The following is a 21,614-nucleotide window of genomic DNA, read 5'->3' as shown; positions in this document are numbered from 1 at the left end:
AAAAATAAATCTGGACCCCCAAATTCCTAATTTACATCTGAGCATGTGTACAATTCAGTTTTATCGAATTATAATTGAATCGACTCTTGTGAAACATTCTCCTGAGTACAATTTTCTTTACATAGTATTTTTCTACTTCTTAAGGTCTTAGCCCATCAGAGATATAGGAATTATTCAATCATATAATAATATTGTTCATGATTTATTTTTCTTAATTATTAATATTTAAGATAACAGACAATAAAAAATATTCTAATTGAATCTATTTTGGGATTCGTTTGATATTCTTTGTCTCTTTGTAGAGGAATTTAAAATACAATTTATATTGCTTGACAAAAATGGAAACACTGTATTTGGATTCAACGAAGGAAATCGGTACAGCAGATTGGTCTATGGTCACAGTGATATAATTTTGGATATTGCGATCAGTGGAGATTCAAGTTGGTTTTATTTTGCAACATATGACTCAATAGTGCAGTATTCAATGGACAATAGCAACGGTTCTACCCTGATAGACATAAAAGGTAATAATAATTTTAAAAAATGCCCATGGACTACATCGCTCACCTGAGCACATGGGCTGGTGAAAAAACACAAATCAGTTCAGTATGGAAACGTTCACTTGTTGGAGCGGGGGGGGGGATAAAATTTTCTATTACACGAGAATATCATTATATCAATAAGCATAAGATTATAACCTTGCCATGCTTGAGAAGAAGATTTTGAAAGATTTTTTTAACGTTTTACTTGATCTCCTGTTGTGACCTCACCCTATCCTTAGGGTTATGATATGAACAACCTTTAATCTTCACTACCTGAGGATGTTTCCACATGAGTTTCATCTATCCATGCCCAATGGTTCTAGATAAAAAGATTTTCAAAGATTTTTCCTATATACTCCTATGTAAAACTTTGATCTGCTATTGTGGCACCGCCCTACCCACGGAGGGTCATTATATGAACAAACTTAAATTTACACTACCACAGGCTGCTAGTAAATGAGTATCATTTTTCCTGGCATAATGATTCTGTAGAATAAGATTTTTTTTTTAAATGTATATATATTTCTATGTTTAACGTACGTCAACCATTGTTGCCCTGCCCTACGCACGGGGGTCATGATTTGAAAAAAAAAAAACTTGAATCTACACTACCCGGGGATGCTTTCACATGAGTTTCATCTTACCTGGTCTAAGGGTTCTGAAGAAGAAGATTTTTTAAGATTTTTCCAATATATCCCCATGTAAAACTTTGATCAGCCAATGCGGCCCCGTCCTACCCTCGGGGGTTATGATTAGAACAAACTTGAATGTGTACTACCCGAGGATGCTGCCACAAAAGTTTCATTTTTCCTGGCCTACTATATCTGGAAGAGAGGATTTTAAAAGAATTTTCCTATATGTTACCATGTAAAACGTTCATCAGCCAATGTGGTCCCACCCGACCCCCTTGGGTATGATTTGAAAAAAAAAAAACTTAAATAAAGCCTACCCCAAGATGCTTCTACATGACTTTTATCTTTCCTAGCCCAATGGTTCTGGAGAAAAAGATTCTTAAGAGATGTCAATGACTTTTCAGTAATTCATATTATCTCCCTTTGGTAAAAGGCTTGGCCCTTAATTTAAACAAACTTTAAACCCCTTTACCCAAGAATACTTTCTAGCAAGTTTGGTTCTTGAGAAGAAAAAAAATGAGAAAATGTGTATGACAACAACAATGTTGCCAACGTTGACAACGACGAGAGAAAACAAAAAAAAATTTGATCAGAAGCTCACGTGAGCTAATACTGTAATAATACAACTGTAATAATAATAATAATAATAATAATAATTATTATTATTATTATTATTATTATTATTATTATTATTATTAGATTTAAAAGAATTGTAAGAGATCTTCTTTATATGAACCTAATACATTTTTAATTTTTCTAATAATAAACGTTCATTAATGACGCATTAATTTGTTTTAAGAATAACCATTAAATCAGCATTACCAAAATTTTGTTGACCGTGATAAAAGTTTTAATTTGGTGAAGGAATAAAAGAGTTTTTTAAATGATTAATTACTAAATTAATTTCAAAGTAAAGTGCATTCAAGTGTCGTCGACAAAAAAATTTTACCGTTAAAAAAATACATATTTCAACTTATATTTTCATTATTATAGTTGAAATTATAATTAAAACAATGTGTTGTTGGTTATATATCGTTTTGATCTATATGACAGTGAAAATAAAATACAAGAGAAATGAAAGATAATTCAAAGCCTACGATCTCATTTAAATTTCCTAGATGAAAGGCTTTTTGAGATGTGCTGTCAAATAATTACTGTATACAGGGAAATTTTCGCCCCGTTTAATTTTCGCCTCTTTTGCCCTGTTCTGGTGTAGGCGAATTTAAAACGGGGCGAATTCAAAGTAAACTGTATAATATCTTAAACAAAAATCCTTTTGGGCGAATAAAAAAAGGGGCAAATTTGTTTTCAGATGTGAAAGGGCGAAAATAACACGGGGCGAAAATAACCCAGTATACAGTATTAGCATATACATGTACCTGCACTAGCATATTTTTCTAAGTAAAATGAAAATATATGTATTATTTTAAAGTTTTCATTAAGTTCTATTTGTCGGATTAAATAATATAATTTATAATTTTAAGGGATACAAGCACAGTTTTTCTGTTTTGACATCCAAACAAACTCGGTGATAATTATTGGCGAGACTTCTCAGGGTTATTTATTGCACCTTCAGCGCATTGATGCAAACCGAAACATAACAAAAGTACATCTCCCATATGTGGAACATCCAACAGAAATAACGTGCGTAGCAGAGAAAAGGTATTTGTTATTATGATCAATATATATATTTGACGTCAAGACACAGATATTAATTAATAACAGAATGTACTACAGAGACCAAATATTTAATTTTGTGATGGAGAATTAATGTATGAATCCATATTTCACTCAAAGAATAAAGAATTGTAGATACATGTAGTACATGTTAAAAAGAAATCGTTAAAGCTATTTCAATTCGAATTCACACATGTCGGTTTGTTAGACAAAAACATTTTCAAGGATTTAAATTTACTCATGATTATACGAGGGCTGTTCAACAAATAATGTCCTGAACTGCTTGACATACAATACAGCTATCATATTACATTAAACTTTACTTTTTCTAATAGTTGAATCTTTAATGAATTTATAACAGTTTAAGTGACCGCTTTTCATCACATAGTTTCATTGTGAGAGGCTGAGAAACAAGGGCTTTTCGAGACACTGCATTATAAATGAATTGTAAAGAATCGGTAAACTCGAGTGAAAATAAAAGCTTCATCAAAGCTCCTGTAAAACTTGTTAAAAATCCAAAAGAAATATTTACTGAAATATGTGACATTTATAGCAACTAATACCTGTTTTAGAGACAACTAAGCAGGTGGATTTAAGTGATAAAAAATTATATAATGGGCATCAAAAATGGGTACCGTCCTTGCCAACAAAAATTATAACAACTTATGTACTGTTTGCCAAATTTCAACAAATAATACTTGATGATGTAGGATTGACATTAAGACACATAGAAAATTTGATAGACATCACATCGGGGGTAGTTTACACCTTTTTAAAGAAACGTTTGACGGTAAAAAAGCTTAGTACTCAAAGGTCACCCTATATTTTAAAAAATGAGTTAAAACGACAGCGTGTACAAATGTCTTACCATTTTGAAAAAAAATATCAATAATTGGAGTTATCCACGTTGTTTTGATATTCAAACGGATAATGGAACTTGAATCTATTGCTTCAAATCCTCAAGACAAAATTTACGATAAGATGTACTTTACAAAACAGCTAAGGTCTGGCGAGAGCAAAGAATTGCAAGAGCACAGAGACAGATTTATATGCAATTTTCTTAAATATTAGTGGTATTGTTGTTCAAATTCGTATTCGAGGAGACAGTTTAATTTTCTGGAGGAGTATAGAAAGCAAATTGTTTGCAAAAAAATCGAAAGGTTTACTAGAGGAATGACCCAGAATCAGGAATCCGCTACATTAAATTTCTCCATGACAGCGTCCAAACCCACATGCCCTGAAGAGTAAAAGGGTTTTCAGGATTAACAGATATTTTTTCACATTAACAACATTCACCAGATCTTAGACCTTTCTATTTCCAAACTTGAAAAAAAAAACACCTTTAATAAGGAAGAAACAAGTCCAGGAAATCATTGAATCTGCCATTTTCCAGTATACTAAGGGTCATACCCAAAATTGAGTTCTACCAACAATCAAAAATTGGATTAAAAAAATGGTACGGACATGTGCTTTAATTAAGAGAGATTAATAAGTAAAATAATGAAGATTAAATCATTAAAAAGCGTCTTTTGCTTCTTTCCGAGCACCGAGGACATTATTTATTGAACAGCCCTCGTATATACTACGGGCTTTTGAAAAGAGTAAAGTTGCTTTTAAACATGATTTAGCCAGAGCTGTACTTTAACTGTTTTACACACACTTTTTGTTGAATTTTTTTTTACAAAATTTCAGATTTATTTTATGTCATTTTTGTTTAAATACACGTATAAACTATATATTAGTTAATGTTGACCCATAATATGACGCATTAAGAATAATTGAGAAAAAAAATTTTTGTTCTACTCATTTAAATAATAATTAAAAAAACACAAATTTTTAATAATAATTTAACCTACAGAAAGATAAAGGTATTTGACATCCTCCTAGGAGAAGTTACGCTTGGTATCCCATACCACTCTGCGACCAGCGCAGAAACCAGATTTTCGATAACCTGAAAGTAATTTACAATCATGGAAGATAAAATGTTTTGACTATAAAAAAATTAATTCACAATTGGAAACTCTCAGATCGGAATAGACCATAACAGAAAAATTTTGTGGTCTTAATGCAAGGTCATTTGGACAATCTGACTATTGTCTTTCTAATGGTGAAAAATTGGAAGTTATTACCTCATTCAAGATTGCTGTCCTTCTAAAAAGAAAAATGATCTAGACTTAAGGCCAGAACTGCCTTTTTCAACTCAAACGGAAAACCAACTCATTTTTTGTGAGGAGCAACGAATTCAGACAAGACAACATATGGGGATATGGGGCTTATAATTAAAATGTGTTTATTTACATCAATGAATCTCGAAATATATTGACAGAGTTGCTGTAATATCACATGGGAATGAGCTTGTCATATTTGAAATAGAAAATTTAACGTGGACAACACTCCAAACACCCTATCAAGAGGCACATTTACGTCTTGCAGTTCATCAAACAGGTATTTCATTATTTAAATTTAAAACGAATAGATTAATTTTTTTAATGGAAAGTGTTTTAAATATTCTTTTCGACATTAACAGATAACGACATCTTCTGTGCAGAAACAAAACAAAATGAAATATTCCGATTAAGCTATGATGGAAAGTATTTTACGAAGGTGTATGAAGGGAATGAGGGAGAAATAACAGATTTTGATGTAGATCATACATTTGTTTACGTTCTGACAAAGAATCCGAGGTATTTCTTTACTTAAAACGAACATTCTGTTTTGAAAATCAATATAGATATACAATAAACAGAATATGATAAATTTATATTTATTATTAATAATTGACATGTATTTGCATTGTAGACAAATTTTAATGATAAACAAATCTGATGGAAGTATCTTTTCAAGATTGAATTTATCCCAAATGATTGGACATATTTCAAAAGTCATTTTCATTCCTGTTAAAACAGAAGGAAACACTCAAAAAAACACAGGTTTCTCTCTCTCTCTCTCTCTCTCTCTCTCTCTCTCTCTCTCTCTCTCTGTAATTTTTGTAACTAATTAATATATTATGTGTTGGAAATTAAAGAAAATATAATCACTTCTTATAGTAAAACTTGAAAACAACAAAATCACATTGTAATTCACAATAACTTTGTATTTTTATAGGAGATGGAAAAAATGACCCAGGCATATCCATATGGGTACAAATAGTTGTCCCCATTGTGCTAAGTTTTGTAGTAATTTTTGCCCTAGTTATTGTCATTTTACGAAGAAAAGGAAGGACAGATAGGTAATTTAAAAAAGTATTATTTACTAGTATTCCACAGTCCATGCATGTTTTTTTATTGATTGACTTTGGTTTAAAATGGTTAATTTCTTTTTTCGGCTATTAAAAAAGGTGCATCTATGTTTTGTCATTTATAAAGCAAGCTTTTTTAAAAACATTTTTAAATAGACCTCTTGAATCTAAAACGCCTGTTTTGTTTAAGACATTTGTAAGAAAACCAACACTTATCGTGATAGAAATATTGTTAATTATTTGTTCCTTTTTCAAAATTCTACATAATGTTGTGATGATGTAATGTTTAGTATCTTTAGGATCTCTCTCCATGTAAATAAAGCATTTTCATATATCACGTGGAACATAATATATATCAATATTCTTTGATGTCCCCATAAATTTCAATCGGCCATGTTGACTGTAATTTTAGAATCTCATTTTTGCCTCTGAATTATTGAATCTATCTAAAAATACTACAGCGTTAAAGATAAATTTTTCTTCATATAAAATCAAATCTTAAATATCAGTTCCTCGGCAATTTTTGTAAAAAGCATAGTTTTCAGATACGCTGTTATTTTCATCTTCTTGGCCAGGGGATTATTTTTAAACAGTTTTGCGCTCAGTGTAGAGATCATGCTTACTTTAAAAGTGAATTTCTTTGCGAAAACAAAAGAGAAATACAATTTTTTCTTTGTTTAGGAACTCTTCCATAGAAACTTTGAACTGTGAAAAAAAATAAAATCAAATGCCTACACATGTACATGTATTATGCTATACTGTATGTTGCACTACTTAATGCACGACCCTCGTATTACAAATGGAAAAATATGTTAAAGAACATAATAATCAATGTTTCTCATGTTAACATCGCATTCCATGCATATGGGTGTATTCTTTAATCTGCTGTATAATAATGAATTCAAAAAATGTTATAGTTTCAAGAACGGATTACGCAATCTTATTCATAATTTATTTCGATTTTTCCATTTCATTTTGATAACGTTTACAATTGAAAAGCAGAGAAACCTGTTTTTTTATTATTGTCGAAAATTAATTTGAGGAACATGTTTAAGCCCTTTGTATTTTTAAATAACTGATTAATCTAGCATTTGTATCCATTATTGGATTCCGAAAACTAAGTTTTGTTTCTTTTACGAACATTATCGATTTTTTATGTCATTACCCACTACTCATTGGCTGCATCATTGGACTTGATTGTTTATGTGCGGGATTTAAGGGATAGTCCGCTGCATTTCATTTCCGGAAATACACAAAGCATTTCCGACATTTTTTGTTTCATTTTCGACATTTTCTTGTTTTCATTTCCGATTAATTCTGTTTTCATTTCCGGATTTCACCTTTGCGGCAATTTAATGTTGAAAACAAGTTAATCTATTTAAAAAAAGATAGGTGAGCTTGCACCGTAGCAATTTTCAAACACAGAAAGGAGGATCCGTAATCAAGTAACTTATTTTGCTGAATTCTTTAATTTTTATCGAGGCTGGAGAGTAATAAAGTTAAAATTGTTTTGTGAAGTGTATTTTATAGACACATAGGTAAAGAAACGAGAGGGGGTTGTGTTGACCTATTGGAGTTTTGGCGCAACGGAAATTTATTACCTTTACTGGAGAGAGAGGGGGGGGCTCTTTATAATATGGAGAAGATGCCGATTGAGGCATTGTATGAGCTAAATTAAGAATACAATTTCTTGGCAATGTAGCAAAGAAAGTACAGGGGAGTAAAAAGTAATATAGAAAATAACTCAAGGTGTATTTTGTATAAAGAAATCCAGAAAGATCTGAAGTAGCTTGGTCCTTTGGGTCATCTTTGTTCAGAAATGTAAGGTTAAAAGCCATACACATCAGAATGGTTTTTTTTATATAAATAATGGATTAATTCCTTATTTTTGTGTAAATTCTTGTTTCTAGAATTTGTAAGATTGACTGAATTGACCTATCAGAAAAAAAGAGTCTATCTAAAAACCCGGAAAATGTGAAGTATTACTAAAATGTAGTGTAATCTTTAAAGTGTAAGCTACAAAATAAATAAACATAGTTATTTAATGCTACAAGACGATACAGCTAAATTGTTATCGTACGGTCTATCTATAGTAGTTTTCGCAGTTTTCCCAGAATGCACGACTGTGAAGCCGAGCATGCATATTCGAGGAATTTGGACTAACGTAGTTGCTAGCGCTCGAGAGCGATAGCAATAAATCTACACATATATGTAGCACTAAGTCTACGTTAAAGAGTTCGTTTAGCATATAAAACATTTAATGTGCAATAAATTGAATGTCAGTGACAACACCTAGCTTATGTTTAAGTCAGAAATTGTATTCCAATGATTTATCCCTTTACATTTTTTTCATAGATGAATTCTTTAAGGACTTTAGCAACGCTTTTGGCTTTCGTATAGAATTTTTCAAGATTTTTTGAGCAGGTTTAAGGTACCAAATATGTTCGATTCAGGCCCTTTTACCCATCAAGCCAGCCTTCCTTTATAGATTTTGTCAAATCAATATTTTTGCAATTTTCAATGTGTCTCCTATGTAAAATGGTGATAAAATGGGCCTATATTATTGCTAACCATACGTTTTCTCCAAAACCAATTTTTTTCAAAAGGTTTATACATAAATTACATTGTTGAAACCTTATTTCCGTTGACATGCATATACATGTACTTAGGCTGAAAATGCAAACATTGAAACAAAACACAGCGATATCAGCACTGTTTCTTTAATTTTGAGTTACTTCCCTTAACATCTAATCAATATTCATTATGATCAAGAGACGGTTATTTGTTTCCATTCTATAATTTACTTTATAAGAAACGAACTGTCATAAATCATGTTTGCAAGGATTTATTAATAACTTTTAACAATGCCTCCTTCACATTACCTATAGAATCGTTCTCATCCGGTCTACCTAGTTTCACCACTTTCGGTACATGTATAATTACATCACATCTTTGCACGTCCCAGCATTCATGTACCCATTCTAAATGACGACCTGTTGACAGTCTGCCCCCTCAGCACAATGTAAACAAACCCATCGCTACTTTTTAGCTCACCTGAGCTGAAAGCTCAAGTGAGCTTTTCTGATCACACTTTGTCCGGCGTCCGTCTGTCTGTAAACTTTTCACATTTTCGACTTCTTCTCAAGAACCGCTGGGCCAATTTCAACCAAACTTGCCACAAAGTATCCTTGGGTGAAGGGGATTCAAGTTTGTTCAAATGAAGGGCCACGCCCTCATTCAAGGGGAGATAATTGGGAATTAATGAAAATTTGGTAGCATATTTTAAAAATCTTCTCAAGAACCACTGTGCCAGGAAAATTGAAACTTATGGGGAAACATCCTCAGGTAGTGTAGATTCAAGTTTGTTCAAATCATTACCCCCGGGGGTAGGGCGGGGCCAAAATGGCCGACCAAAGTTTTACATAGAAATATATAGGAAAATTCTTTAAAAATCTTCTTCTCAAGAATGACAAAACCATAATTCATCATATTCATATGGAAACATGCTTAGGTAGTGTAGATTTAAGTTTGTTTAAATCATGACCCCGGGGATAGGGCGGGGCCAAAATGGCAGACCAAAGTTTTACATAGAAATATATAGGAAAATTCTTTAAAAATTTTCTTCTCAAGAATGACAAAGCCATAATTCATCATATATATATGGAAGCATGCTCAGATAGTGTAGATTCAAGGTTGTTCAAATCATGACCCCCGGGGGTAGGGCGGGGCCAAAATGGCCGACCAAAGTTTTACATAGAAATAGATAGGAAAATTCTTTAAAAATCTTCTTCCCAAGAATGACAAAGCCATAATTATCATATTTATATGGAAGCATGCTCAGGTAGTGTAGATTCAAGTTTGTTCAAATCATGACCCCCGGGGATAGGGCGGGGCCAAAATGGCCGACCAAAGTTTTAAATAGAAATATATAGGAACATTCTTCAAAAATCTTCTTCCCAAGAATGACCAAGCCATAATTCATCATATTTATATGGAAACATGCTCAGGTAGTGAAAATTCAAGTTTGTTCAAATCATGACCCCCGGGGGTAGGGCGGGGCCAAAATGGCCGACCAAAGTTTTACATAGAAATATATAGGAGATTCTTCAAAAATCTTCTCCCCAGGAATGACCAAGCCATAATTTATCATATTTATATGGAAGCATGCTCAGGTAGTGTAGATTCAAGTTTGTTCAAATCATGCCCCCCAGGCGTAGGGCGGGGCCAAAATGGCCGACCAAAGTTTTTCATAGAAATATATAGGAAAATTCTTCAAAAATCTTCTTCCCAAGAATGACAAAGCCATAATTATCATATTTATATGGAAGCATTTTTAGGTAGTGTAGATTGAAATTTGTTCAAATCATGACCCCCATGGGTAGGGCGGGGCCAAAATGGCCGACCAAAGTTTTTTAAGATATATATATGTATAAGAAAATTCTTTAAAAATCATTTTCTAATAAATAGCAAATCCATGATTGGTCATTGGACTATTTTTGGATTTAAACTTTACAATAAAATTTTCTACTTTTTCCTACCCTTAGTGCTCAGGTGAGCGATGTGGCACATGGGCCTCTTGTCTTTTATTATTGTAGAGTTAAATACGAGGGTTGTCCCGTAAAATCGTGGACTAGTTGTCTAGTGTAAAAAATAAACATTACTGCGTTCTGAAATTTTGACTATTATTTAATACATAATTTTATAATATACACAGTAAATTTCAGATAAATATACGCATAAATAAACAAATTATGTGATTTTATGCAATGTATTGTATCATCTTACGGCGCAAGGATTATACCGTGATATAGTGTTTAAAACAGCGTCACGTTTTATCTTTTCTAAAAATGAAGTTGGATGAGTCCGACTTAAATTTAGGAATTTCATTGATACACATTCTTTAGTCTCCATAAACAGCCGAAGAACCATTTGGCACCCTCATGCGATCTTCTGAAGATTTGTTAGTAGGTTACGGGCAATATTCTCACCATCATTCAACTAATAGAAAATCTCATATCGGTGGACTACTGTGACAGCGTTTTTTGCTATTACATTAGGAGTTTGTCCGTATGTTTTGTACTCCGCAGGGACTCGATCAATAAAAAAATCGCTAAGAAAACTCCTAGTTCATTTGTATACTTAAAATATGGTGATATTTTTATAATCTTTTTTCTTCTATTGTCATTTCAAGTCTCTAAAAGTGTCATTACAATATCGAATTAAAACGGAACTACTCTCCGGTGTCCGTAACGTCATAAAACGTCGCCATTTTTCCTGTGTTGTGTTTACCACTTTCCCATTTCGAATGCTCGAGAAACTGCCAAAAATTAACCAAATGCCTTAAAAGTTTTACATAAACTACAAAATTGATTGTGGAATTGAATAAGGATAATTTTAATCCAAATCTTATGTATTTAAAACTTTTATTTTGAATTCAAACTTGTGTATTCTTTAATAAAACCTTGGTTTTGTTTACCGTGCGCCGTAGGACAATACCCCGTGCACATTCAAGCATAATAAAATCTTTATTTTTCCCTATATTTTATAAAAAAAAAAATTAACATGCACTTAGATATAATAAAAAAACAATTACTGAAAATTTCAGCTAAGTGCGCCCATAACTTTTGGAGAAAAACACTTTGTCCACGATTTTACGGGACAACCCTCGTATATACGATTAAAAAAACACGTGCTTGTGTTTACCTCTCAGCCTGTAACATATGCTTTATTTGTTTTCAGCGCCTAGAGAATTCCAAACGGGAGATCACTCTCAATGACTTTTTTTTTCATAAGTGAAAAAACCTTTGTATAAACCTTTCATTCTCCGTAAACCCTTCGTTGCCAATGACCTTTAATTTCTTTCTAAAGGTACTATCGGAAAAATTCAAAATAATGTCGGAAATAAAACTTAAAAAAATGTCGGAAATGAAAAGTTGAATTTTACCAAAAATTCCAGAAATGAAATGCAGCCGGATGGTCTGTCGTGGCGGCGGATCAAACAGATTATGTAGTAATAGTTTGCCATTCCTACTTACGACGTTTGGAAGTTTATACAGCTCAACAGAACATTCTAAACTTGTGATTGGACACTGGTCAGGACAATGTCGTTTATTCAATACAGTAAGTGACGAAAAAATAAGTTTTACAAACAAGAAGGGTAGGGGAATCAGCAAACATCAAACATTTTGCAAATATAAATATATGTATACATTTTATAAGGTATGAACACATACTTTCTGATATCCTCCATGGAAAATAGGTCACAAAGAATACTTTAGTCCTGACTAGATGCGACGTAAAAACTTTTTAAAAAAATATATATATGACTTACAAAGAGCAATTAATGGCGACAAATATGGCCTTACAATAGACAAAGGATGTTTAAAAAAAATAGTGACATTAACAAAATCTTGAAAAAGAAATAAATTGGAAAAAATTTGTTGTGCATTATGGTCAGACTTCAATATCCAAGGGATGTCTCAGATAGCATGCCTATGTTGGACCAACATTGGCGAGAGGTTGTATGGTTGGCGTTGGGGGATCAACGCTGGGCCAACGTTGGACCAATGTTACAATGCTAACCATCTCGACCATGACATAATTCTTCTGTTGACCCAACGTTGGTCCAACATTAGCCACTTCCATTCACTTTACTTTCCAAGGAAGGAAGAATGTTGATGTTTGCCCAACGTTGGCCCAATATTTGTTATATACCCTTAAAAAGTGTCTTTTAAAGTTGGTAGTAGTATGTTGGCCAAACGTTGCCCCGATGTTTGTAATACACGCATAAAAAATGAGTCTTATCAAGTTGGTAGTAGTGTGGTGGCCCAACATTGGCCTAATGTTTGCAATACACTCTTAAAGAAAATGTCTTATCGAGTTGGTAGTAGTATGTTGGCCTTACATTGGCCCAATGTTTGTAATACACCCTTAAAGAAAGTGTCTTATCAAGCTAGTAATGGTATGTTGGCCCAACGTTGGCCAATTGTTTGTAATACACTCTCAAAAAAGTTCTTTTCAAGTTGTTAGTAGTATGTTGGCCCAACGTTGGCCCGATGTTAACACGAATGTTCTCTTGTTTAGGTGGCCCAATTATAATACTGCCAACTAAATGATGGTGTCAATTTTAGCTGCTGAGCTTTACTTTGAGACAACATTGGTTCTGATATAAGTATTAATTTAGATGCACATTCTGAAATAATTAAGAGGACATTCTTTGTCAATGCTTTTAACTGGATGACTGTTTTTGTTGAGATCTGATATTTTCAACATTTCAACTTTGAACAAAAGTGATCAAAGCACCAAAGAAGGTTTTATTATATTTTTGAATGGTTTCCATGCATGCTTATTTATTTGAAATTAATCCTATGAATTATGAATTTTTACATGAGCGTTGTATTCATGAGAATTTAGACAAGACCTAATAAGTTCTCAGGAGCAGGATGTGAATGAAGCCAAAATATACATAAACCAAATGACACAGGTTTATAATGAAATTGAAACAAAAGTTAGGCGTTCGCTAAAGCTTGAAAGTGGCGCGGCGATTTAAACAACAAACTGTGGAGTGAGCTGTCAAATTCAATTGCTCACAGGTGGTGAAAGACTGAAAATGCAGGGCAAGTAAGAAGAAGTTGAATTCAAATTTGTGGATTATACACTTGCTAAAGCTGCATTTAGAAGCAATGTAAGTATATTTAATCTTATTTTTTCAGGTCTACTGTTGAAATTGATTTGGAATTCATTTTTTTCATGTTTTTGCACACAAACACTGTAAGTTAATGTAAATGCAAATAGTTTTATGATTTATGTGTATACATTTTGCAAATATATGTATTTCAAACTTTACTTACAATAACTTCTAGAGCTAATTAAAATGAAATGAAAAACAAGTTAAATAACATATTGTAAGTTGTTTCTATCTTATTCTTTACTGTCTTTTACAGACTCGATTGTAACAAGGCAATTAAGGTTTATAGATCAACATGCACTAATAGTATAATACATCATTCATTAAAAGACTTCATTTGAAGTTTATTATTTATTCATTAGTTGGACCAGTAATTGTATTGTTTCTAAAATCAAATTATTTTGTATTTTCATCAGAGACTGCAAAACAAATGTTGAGGCGGTAAATAACAATGAAATCAAAGAACAACATAAACATAATGAAGTTTATGAAGTACGAGTCCGTATGACAAAGATCAAGATGAAGAAAACGGGAGGCGACGAAGGGACGAAAAAAAGAGCGGGAATACAACAAAAGGACAGTGATAGAGGAAGTGAGCCCTGATTTAGAACTTTGAATTGATAATTTTTCATACTTTACCTCAATTGTCTATTTTATCATTTTATAGATTGTGATTGGTGTATATAAAATATTTTCACAGTGAAACATTAAAACATTAGTAATGTTTTCATTGAACATGTCCATGTATGCATTATAAATGCAGGTTGAATTGTGTATTATTTTTTTTAAAGTCATGAAATGGGTTTATGTAAAGAATCACTTAATCAATTGCAAATGTTTCTATGTAATAATAATTTTGGCCCAACAATTTACCATCTGACATTGTAACAAAGAGTCAACATTGGGCCTAGTTCTTAAGGTTGGCTGTTAGTTGGCATAAACTAAAAATTACATTGACCCAGCAATATGCCATCTGACATTTCAATCAGAACGTATATGTTCATATCTTGTAAAATGTATATACATGTATTTATATGTGAAAAATGTTGGCTTTTGCTGATTTCCCCCTTGTTGTTAAAACTTCATTTTCGTCATTCAATGTATTGAATAAGCGACATTTTCATTCTCACAGATAATTGTCCTGTCGTATTTGAAATAAAATTCGTAACAAAACAAAGCAGCGGTGAGCTGTTTGTACATGTATCTAGAAAAGAGTGATGGACATAAATATAAATATGAACTAATAGTACAGACGAAAAAATATATATGATCGTGATCAATTGTACTCAAAAACTTTCAAAGACCTCAATAAGTTCATTTCAAGAATATCAATACAATATATTTACTTTTTCAGTAAATCTTTAGAAGAAAAAAAGAAAAAGACGATGGTGCTAGACATCCACCTCGCCCACCAGAAAGGTTCGACATGAGATAGTCCATTATTTAAATTAACTATTTTGTAGAAAGATAGTAAAGCAAAACACACAACATGATGGGGAAGTAGTGCGTTCTCAGTGGAAATTATTTACCATTATAGAGTGAAAAAATAGATTGATATCAATGTGTTACAAAACCCTTCTTGTTCATTTGATTTATTCGAAAACATCGAATTTGTCTAATCTATCTGTTCCAAATTGACATAATGAAACGTATGATCCTCTGTTACTTCTATGTAAAACCTGTTAACATTTTCACATCCCTTTATTTGTCTTTCAGAAAGTTCTGTTTCATTCTCATTTAACTCGTCATATGAGTGTGCTGGTCTTTCAGTTGTAGTTACAGTATCAGGATTATCGTACTCGATGTTGAGAGATTCCATAGATTTTTTTTCCTCTTGTTTACATTGCCTTTTGATTTCTTTCTTTGTGATGGGTAATTGTCCACCATTTGTCTTCTTCTTAATACATTTTACTAGCATGATAAGAAAGGACAATGTCCCAAAACCCAACAAGAACGTCCAGAATGGTGTATAATCTAATATCTGATGCTTTTGATTTGGGGTACTTTTCTCATTTGTATAGTCCTTTTGACCTTCAGAGATAAAAAGAATAAGGTATTATATTACATGATTGTATATATCTCATGGTTTGTTGTTGGATTTGATTTTGTTCTACAAGTGGTGATTTTATCCCCGGGCATTGGCAATTGGGATGAATCACACAACATGTTTGATAAAAAAAAAAAAAACATATTTACTATTAACCATAAAGAATTTTCTAAATGTAAATCCACACATTTGACTTGATTACATTTATGCATTTCATGTATATTCAAGATTTTGATGTATGTTTGTATTTTTTTGCTGTATTTTAGACTCATTTCTTCGTATACTTTATATGTAGTTGTTGATTGCGCGGTGTGTTGTATGTTTTGTATTTAACATTAAGAAAGTACAAGAACCTATACCTTGAGTAAATTAAATAATTTCCGAAGCCCGTTATGCATAAATTATCCAATGTTTATCACTAGCGTTGATGCCCTTGCATACGATACTAACTAGACAGTGATTCCTTATATTTCCATGAAATGATTTAGTAGATTTAGATTAGATAGGACAAAAACAAAAATTCCCCCGGGGGTATAAAAGCAAAACAGTAAAAAACAGTAATTTTACCTGTGACAAGTGGACACCCAGACTGAGGACTGCAAATTTCTTGACTGCAGTTGCATTTCTCTTTGCATTCTTCACCATACTGTGGGAATGTACATTCGAATTCACAATTCGATCCAAGGAAACCAGATCTGCAAGCTTGACAAAAAAATCAAGCATAAATGATGTAAACGATTTGTTGTAAAGAAACATTTATTATGTAACATACCGGATTTAGGTATGTTACTCTTAACAATCACTCTTTTTTATTACTTTTTTTTTACTCTGAATTCAAATGAAATAGAACACAAAAACACTAAACACTCTTACTTGTTACATGTAAGCAACCGGATACAGAACTGCAGATTGTTTTATTGCACTTGCATTCCATTTGGCAGTTTTGACCATAGTTTGGAAATTTACATTCAAATTTACAGCCTGGTCCAAAGAAACCAGCTCTACAAGCTTGCAAAAAAAGTTGTTTTTTAATTATATATCTATTTAAATCGCGTAAACCTTAAAGCTAACCAGTAACACCATATGACAAACTTTTTTAAACCATGATCACAATCAATGAATCAAAGTGCTAGAGAAAATTAAGAATGTATTCCGAATTTAAAATTAATGATCGTTAGATAATTTCTATTGTATTTTGTCTTTTTTCTAATGTGCATTTTTCTAAAAATAAATGATATTTTGATGTGATCTTACTGCTGACTTTTAACATCGTGGACTAGTACTGATTAGAAGCAACCCCATTCAACATATTTTAGTTTAAATGTATACATTTTCAAATCCGTGCGCATCGAATACACTGAAGAATTGTCTAGATATTGCTTACATTAATATGTTTGTGATAATATCACGTAACTTTGTTTATACATGTAACGTAAGGGCCATTTATAATTTTCAGCGTATCACATAAATCGCTTTGGCCCAGCCGATTACCACAATTATTTATTTTTTTTTTTTGCTTCATATTGTATCCCTGTGCAACCAAATTGTTACAGGGGAAAATTCATAGTGTAACTTTATTTCAAAATAGTTTGAAGATATATATGCCGTATTAGTGTTTTATTGCTAAAGAAATAAATATCTGTAGTGTCTCATCAAGTTACAGTAGTTATGTAATTTCTGCAATTAAGACAATTCCACTCCATCACTTTTAAAAGTTATGAAATATTATTTTGAAAAAAATATTTTCTCTCCGAATCGGATATAAAATCGCCTCTTATTGAAATATTTATGAACACGTGGTCTCGCATGCTCACAGCAAACAATGGTCCAATCTCGTGAATGAGCCGAAAAGCATGATGGTCTACTACGTTTTGTCTACAAACACGTGGGTTAGGGAAATGTACGATGCGATTTCAAATGACGCCTGGAAAGCCAATTTACATTTTTTAAACCTGTTTTAGAAAAATAGGAAGAATAGTTACTAATTGAGAATTCCCATGCTCACATTAACAAAAAATGCAGTTTTTCTTGTTAGCATACTGTATGTTTCGAAGTTGTACACATTGTAAACATTGTCAATACGCGCACACACCTCAGAGTTATTGTTGTTTTTTGTACCGAGTTATATATAGTCACGTGATATTGTCTTTTCACTGTCAGTAGAGCAAGGGGAAATTGTAAACAAACGGACCTGTACAATAGAGTGGGGAAAACTCTTATTTTTATCATTGTTCATTTGTATGCAAATGTTAGCATGGGATTAGTAGATGATAATGTACATAATGCATTAAGCATGTAAACGCTTGGGAAATGCACCACGTCTTTCTGAGAGCGATTTAAAAATCTAGCCTGTTCGAAAAATACATGTAGTATTTATGTACTGAGTAGTAACCCATAAATGCATTAAATACAACTCATTGAGCTTATTGGTCTATTTGTCAGTCTTGTTGGTTCATCACTGAACATACGTCACAAAAAATAGTTTCCTCGATCTGATGATTCTCGTGATGCTTTTCCCGCGCACATGCGCAGATCCAACATAAACGTCAGTCCTTTATAAATGTGCATGAGAATATCGTGTTCTTTTCCCGACTAGTACGTGTATTTTGTTAACACCGAATAATATTTGGTCGAATTTGCGAGAATGCTTCATTTTTGATAGCTTATCATACTTCAGAAATTTTTGTTTGGTTTCAGCTGTGCAAAAATGCTGTTTAAAACGGCATACACATCTTTAAGATAACATAAACTAAACGTCAGATGTGAGGGTATTTTCCCCACAAAATCGTAATGTGAATTAAAACAAAGTCATCACACATTTTTTCAAGCAAGATTCAGCTAGAGATCAAACCCCTCTTAAATTACAGATTTGCTCCAATATTAAAATTAACCCCCTTCCTCGTAGTCACGCATTTTAAAGCACATACCATTTCCTATTTCTAACGCAAAGTCAAGCATATACTGTTTCCCCACGCATTTTCACGCACTTTAAAAAGTTCATTAAATCTTAAATTTTATGCCAATATCCTTTTATTTCATACTTGCAAAAATCTCATAAGATAGGAAAAGTTATATTTGTATTAAAATATAATATTATTTACTCATAACTTTAGAGAAATGTGTACCACGCTATAAGGTGCTTGCGGGGAAATGGTTAATTTCTATTTCCATGACGTGAACATGAAGTGTATGTTGCATAACAGTTCAGTTAGTTGTAAAGAGTAAATCAACCCTAATCTAGTCTCTCCGCCAGACTATTATACGAACAATTAGAGTAGATTCCTTGAATTTTAATAATTTGCTGAACTGCGTTCTAGCATTTGGGAATCAATAAATTTTCGTTATAACACGGGGTTTAGATTGATTAAAAAAACAGTTTATATTATAATATTTACATTTCTAAAAGAAAATTCATTTAGATTCTTTGCAAACATGAAGAATATTCATTTGCTGATGAACTACCATGGCTAGGCATGAATATCTTAATTGTTAAATTATAATCCCGTATTTGACGTCAAAACAATAGTACAAACTGTTTTGCTTTAAATATGATAGTTGAATGGCATAAACTTTGTGGCAACTCATCAGAAAACAAATGTAAATATTAGAAATTATTTTTTTTTTATACATTCATGAGGTACTAGAGTACATGAACTACAACGCTTCACATCGTCGTATTTATCACGAAGCGATAACCCGCTTTGATATTAATTTATGAAATATGCCGGTGTAGCGACGAAAAGTGACCCCCACAGAATATTGACCGAGGCTCATTTTTTTCTACTTAGAAATTTGACCCCCTGGTCAATATTCTACGTAGAAAAATGACCCACTTTTTGTAGAAATCAGATCCTCGGAGTCATTTTTCTCCGCGTGCATTGTAAAAAAAATGACCCCGTAGAATAATGATTCCTTGTCATTTTTTGATGCAAAAATATTCGTTTGGTAGAAATATTCTTGTTAGGCGAATGCATACAGGTAACATCAAGCAGTCTTATGATATGAAGTGTTCATTTCTGAAAGCATTTCAGCTTCAATTACAAAAAATCAAAGCTATACAATACCTTACATTAATTATACAAACCGTTTTATTCCCATTAAAGAAACAATAACAATTTTCTATTAAAATGCTCTAATTCAAGGCTATTAGAGCAAATGTACGCACATTCATACATTTGTTGCACTTTATACCGTACATGTAAGTTTCCACAGTTGTCATTTCAACCTTTTTTATTTCATGTCAGATGCTACCCAAATTTGGTAGAAATATTTTGAATTATAACAAATCCAAATGATTTGTATTGAATAGTGTAAAATTATCATGAATTATTTTAAATATATCGAGAATTTATTACTGATAAAATCGGATCGCGGAGCAGGTCAAAATTAAGTAATTCACATACAACACACGAAATAAATATGACAATGAGCGGAGACGGAAAACAAATCCTAGTACTATTACATTGATTCATATTCCAAATACTGGCTTAATATTTTGATTCGTTGCAGAAGAATCAATTTTGGAAGATAGGTAGTCTTCAAGCGACAAAAATGTTGACGTTGTTGAACGTCACACAGCAGCAGATAACGATGCAATTGTGTGTTATACTCGAAACAAATATAGAAAAAAATCTAAAAATGTTAAAGGAATATAAATTTCTGTCACAATAAAGTCGTACATGTGTTTATAAATGGTACAGGTGGTATTAAAGTGAAGAAGTTTCTGTATCGGACGAGGACGATCTGTGAAGAAAGGTTTAACTATAAAAAATGACCAAAAACTTTAAAAATATGGAACGTCATGGGAAGATATAGGAGCTTCCGAGTTGCTGTTCTTGTAAAAGCACAGTTAAGTGATAAATGAAATTAAGACATTGACAAAGGAAATTATACAATCAGAACAATTGTTAGAAATATTAATGTGGTGTTTAATAAGTGATCATTGAACGGCTTGCACTATTTAAAAGTATTTGCCTTCCTCGAACTAAACTGTTTGAAATGTATAGGAATAATATTTTTAGAAATTCTTGAGGCTTTGTTTTTTGACGTTATATTGTCTGTTAAGTATGTTCCACGGGTACAAAACACCTTGATTTTAAAATATTATAAATTGATTTCTATTCAATCGAATGAAATGAAACTTCACACATCATCAACATAAATATTTTACAAATGATATTGTCCTTATTTTAAATTTCTTAAAAGTAGTTTTACGAAGATCACGAACATCGTCCACGAATTTTCGAATAACCCTTGGATATGAAAGTTAAAATGTAAGAGCTAGGGAAATTGAATTTATATAGTTAAATTACGTTGCTTCTATGCTAAGTTTTTGGATCTGAACATTTTTTTTTTCAAAAATGAATTGAAATGGTTAAAAGTGTTAATTTCGTGGGCTTTTTTTTACAAATTATGGTTATCAGAAACATATCATGCCATTTTCGGAATAAAACCTTCGAATGATGAAAGAACACCCAAAAATATAATCATAATTTTTTGCTCCTAAATGAATTAATATTCGTTGGGATTCTGCAAGCGAAAATAAATCCATACCAGATACATGCACATTGATTATGATGCTGCTATTAAGATATGCAATAAATTATTTGTTGTAAAAGGGTAAAGTACATAAAAAATTCCCGCTCCTCACATTTGAAGTATAAAAAAAAATATCAGGAGACACTTATGTAAGGTTTTATTGTATAAAAAGTAGGCCAAATTTCAATGGGGGTCATATTTCAACGTGTGTGGAGTCGTAGAATTACTGGTCTGGAATGTTTTTCTACGATCG

The 21,614-nt window shown here is 32.1% G+C and overlaps 1 protein-coding gene across 1 annotated transcript; it reads left to right on the top strand.

Annotated features, from left to right (window-relative positions):
* Positions 1 to 450: 450 nt before the first annotated feature.
* Positions 451 to 14,379, top strand: LOC134240603 (uncharacterized). The gene is made up of 7 exons (XM_062722685.1): positions 451 to 524; positions 2,659 to 2,836; positions 5,178 to 5,296; positions 5,379 to 5,535; positions 5,651 to 5,781; positions 5,957 to 6,080; positions 14,193 to 14,379. The coding sequence occupies exons 1-7, from the start codon at positions 485 to 487 to the stop codon at positions 14,377 to 14,379; spliced, it is 936 nt and encodes a 311-aa protein (XP_062578669.1). The 5' UTR covers positions 451 to 484.
* The last annotated feature ends 7,235 nt before the right edge of the window (positions 14,380 to 21,614 follow it).

This window comes from Saccostrea cucullata, unplaced genomic scaffold (assembly GCF_032062105.1).
Source record: "Saccostrea cucullata isolate Sc308-1 unplaced genomic scaffold, CSIRO_AGI_Scuc_v1 ctg3035, whole genome shotgun sequence".
NCBI classification, from domain to species: domain Eukaryota; kingdom Metazoa; phylum Mollusca; class Bivalvia; order Ostreida; family Ostreidae; genus Saccostrea; species Saccostrea cuccullata.
The sequence above is the reverse complement of the archived record's forward strand: the minus strand, read 5'-3'. Positions and strand labels throughout refer to the sequence as shown.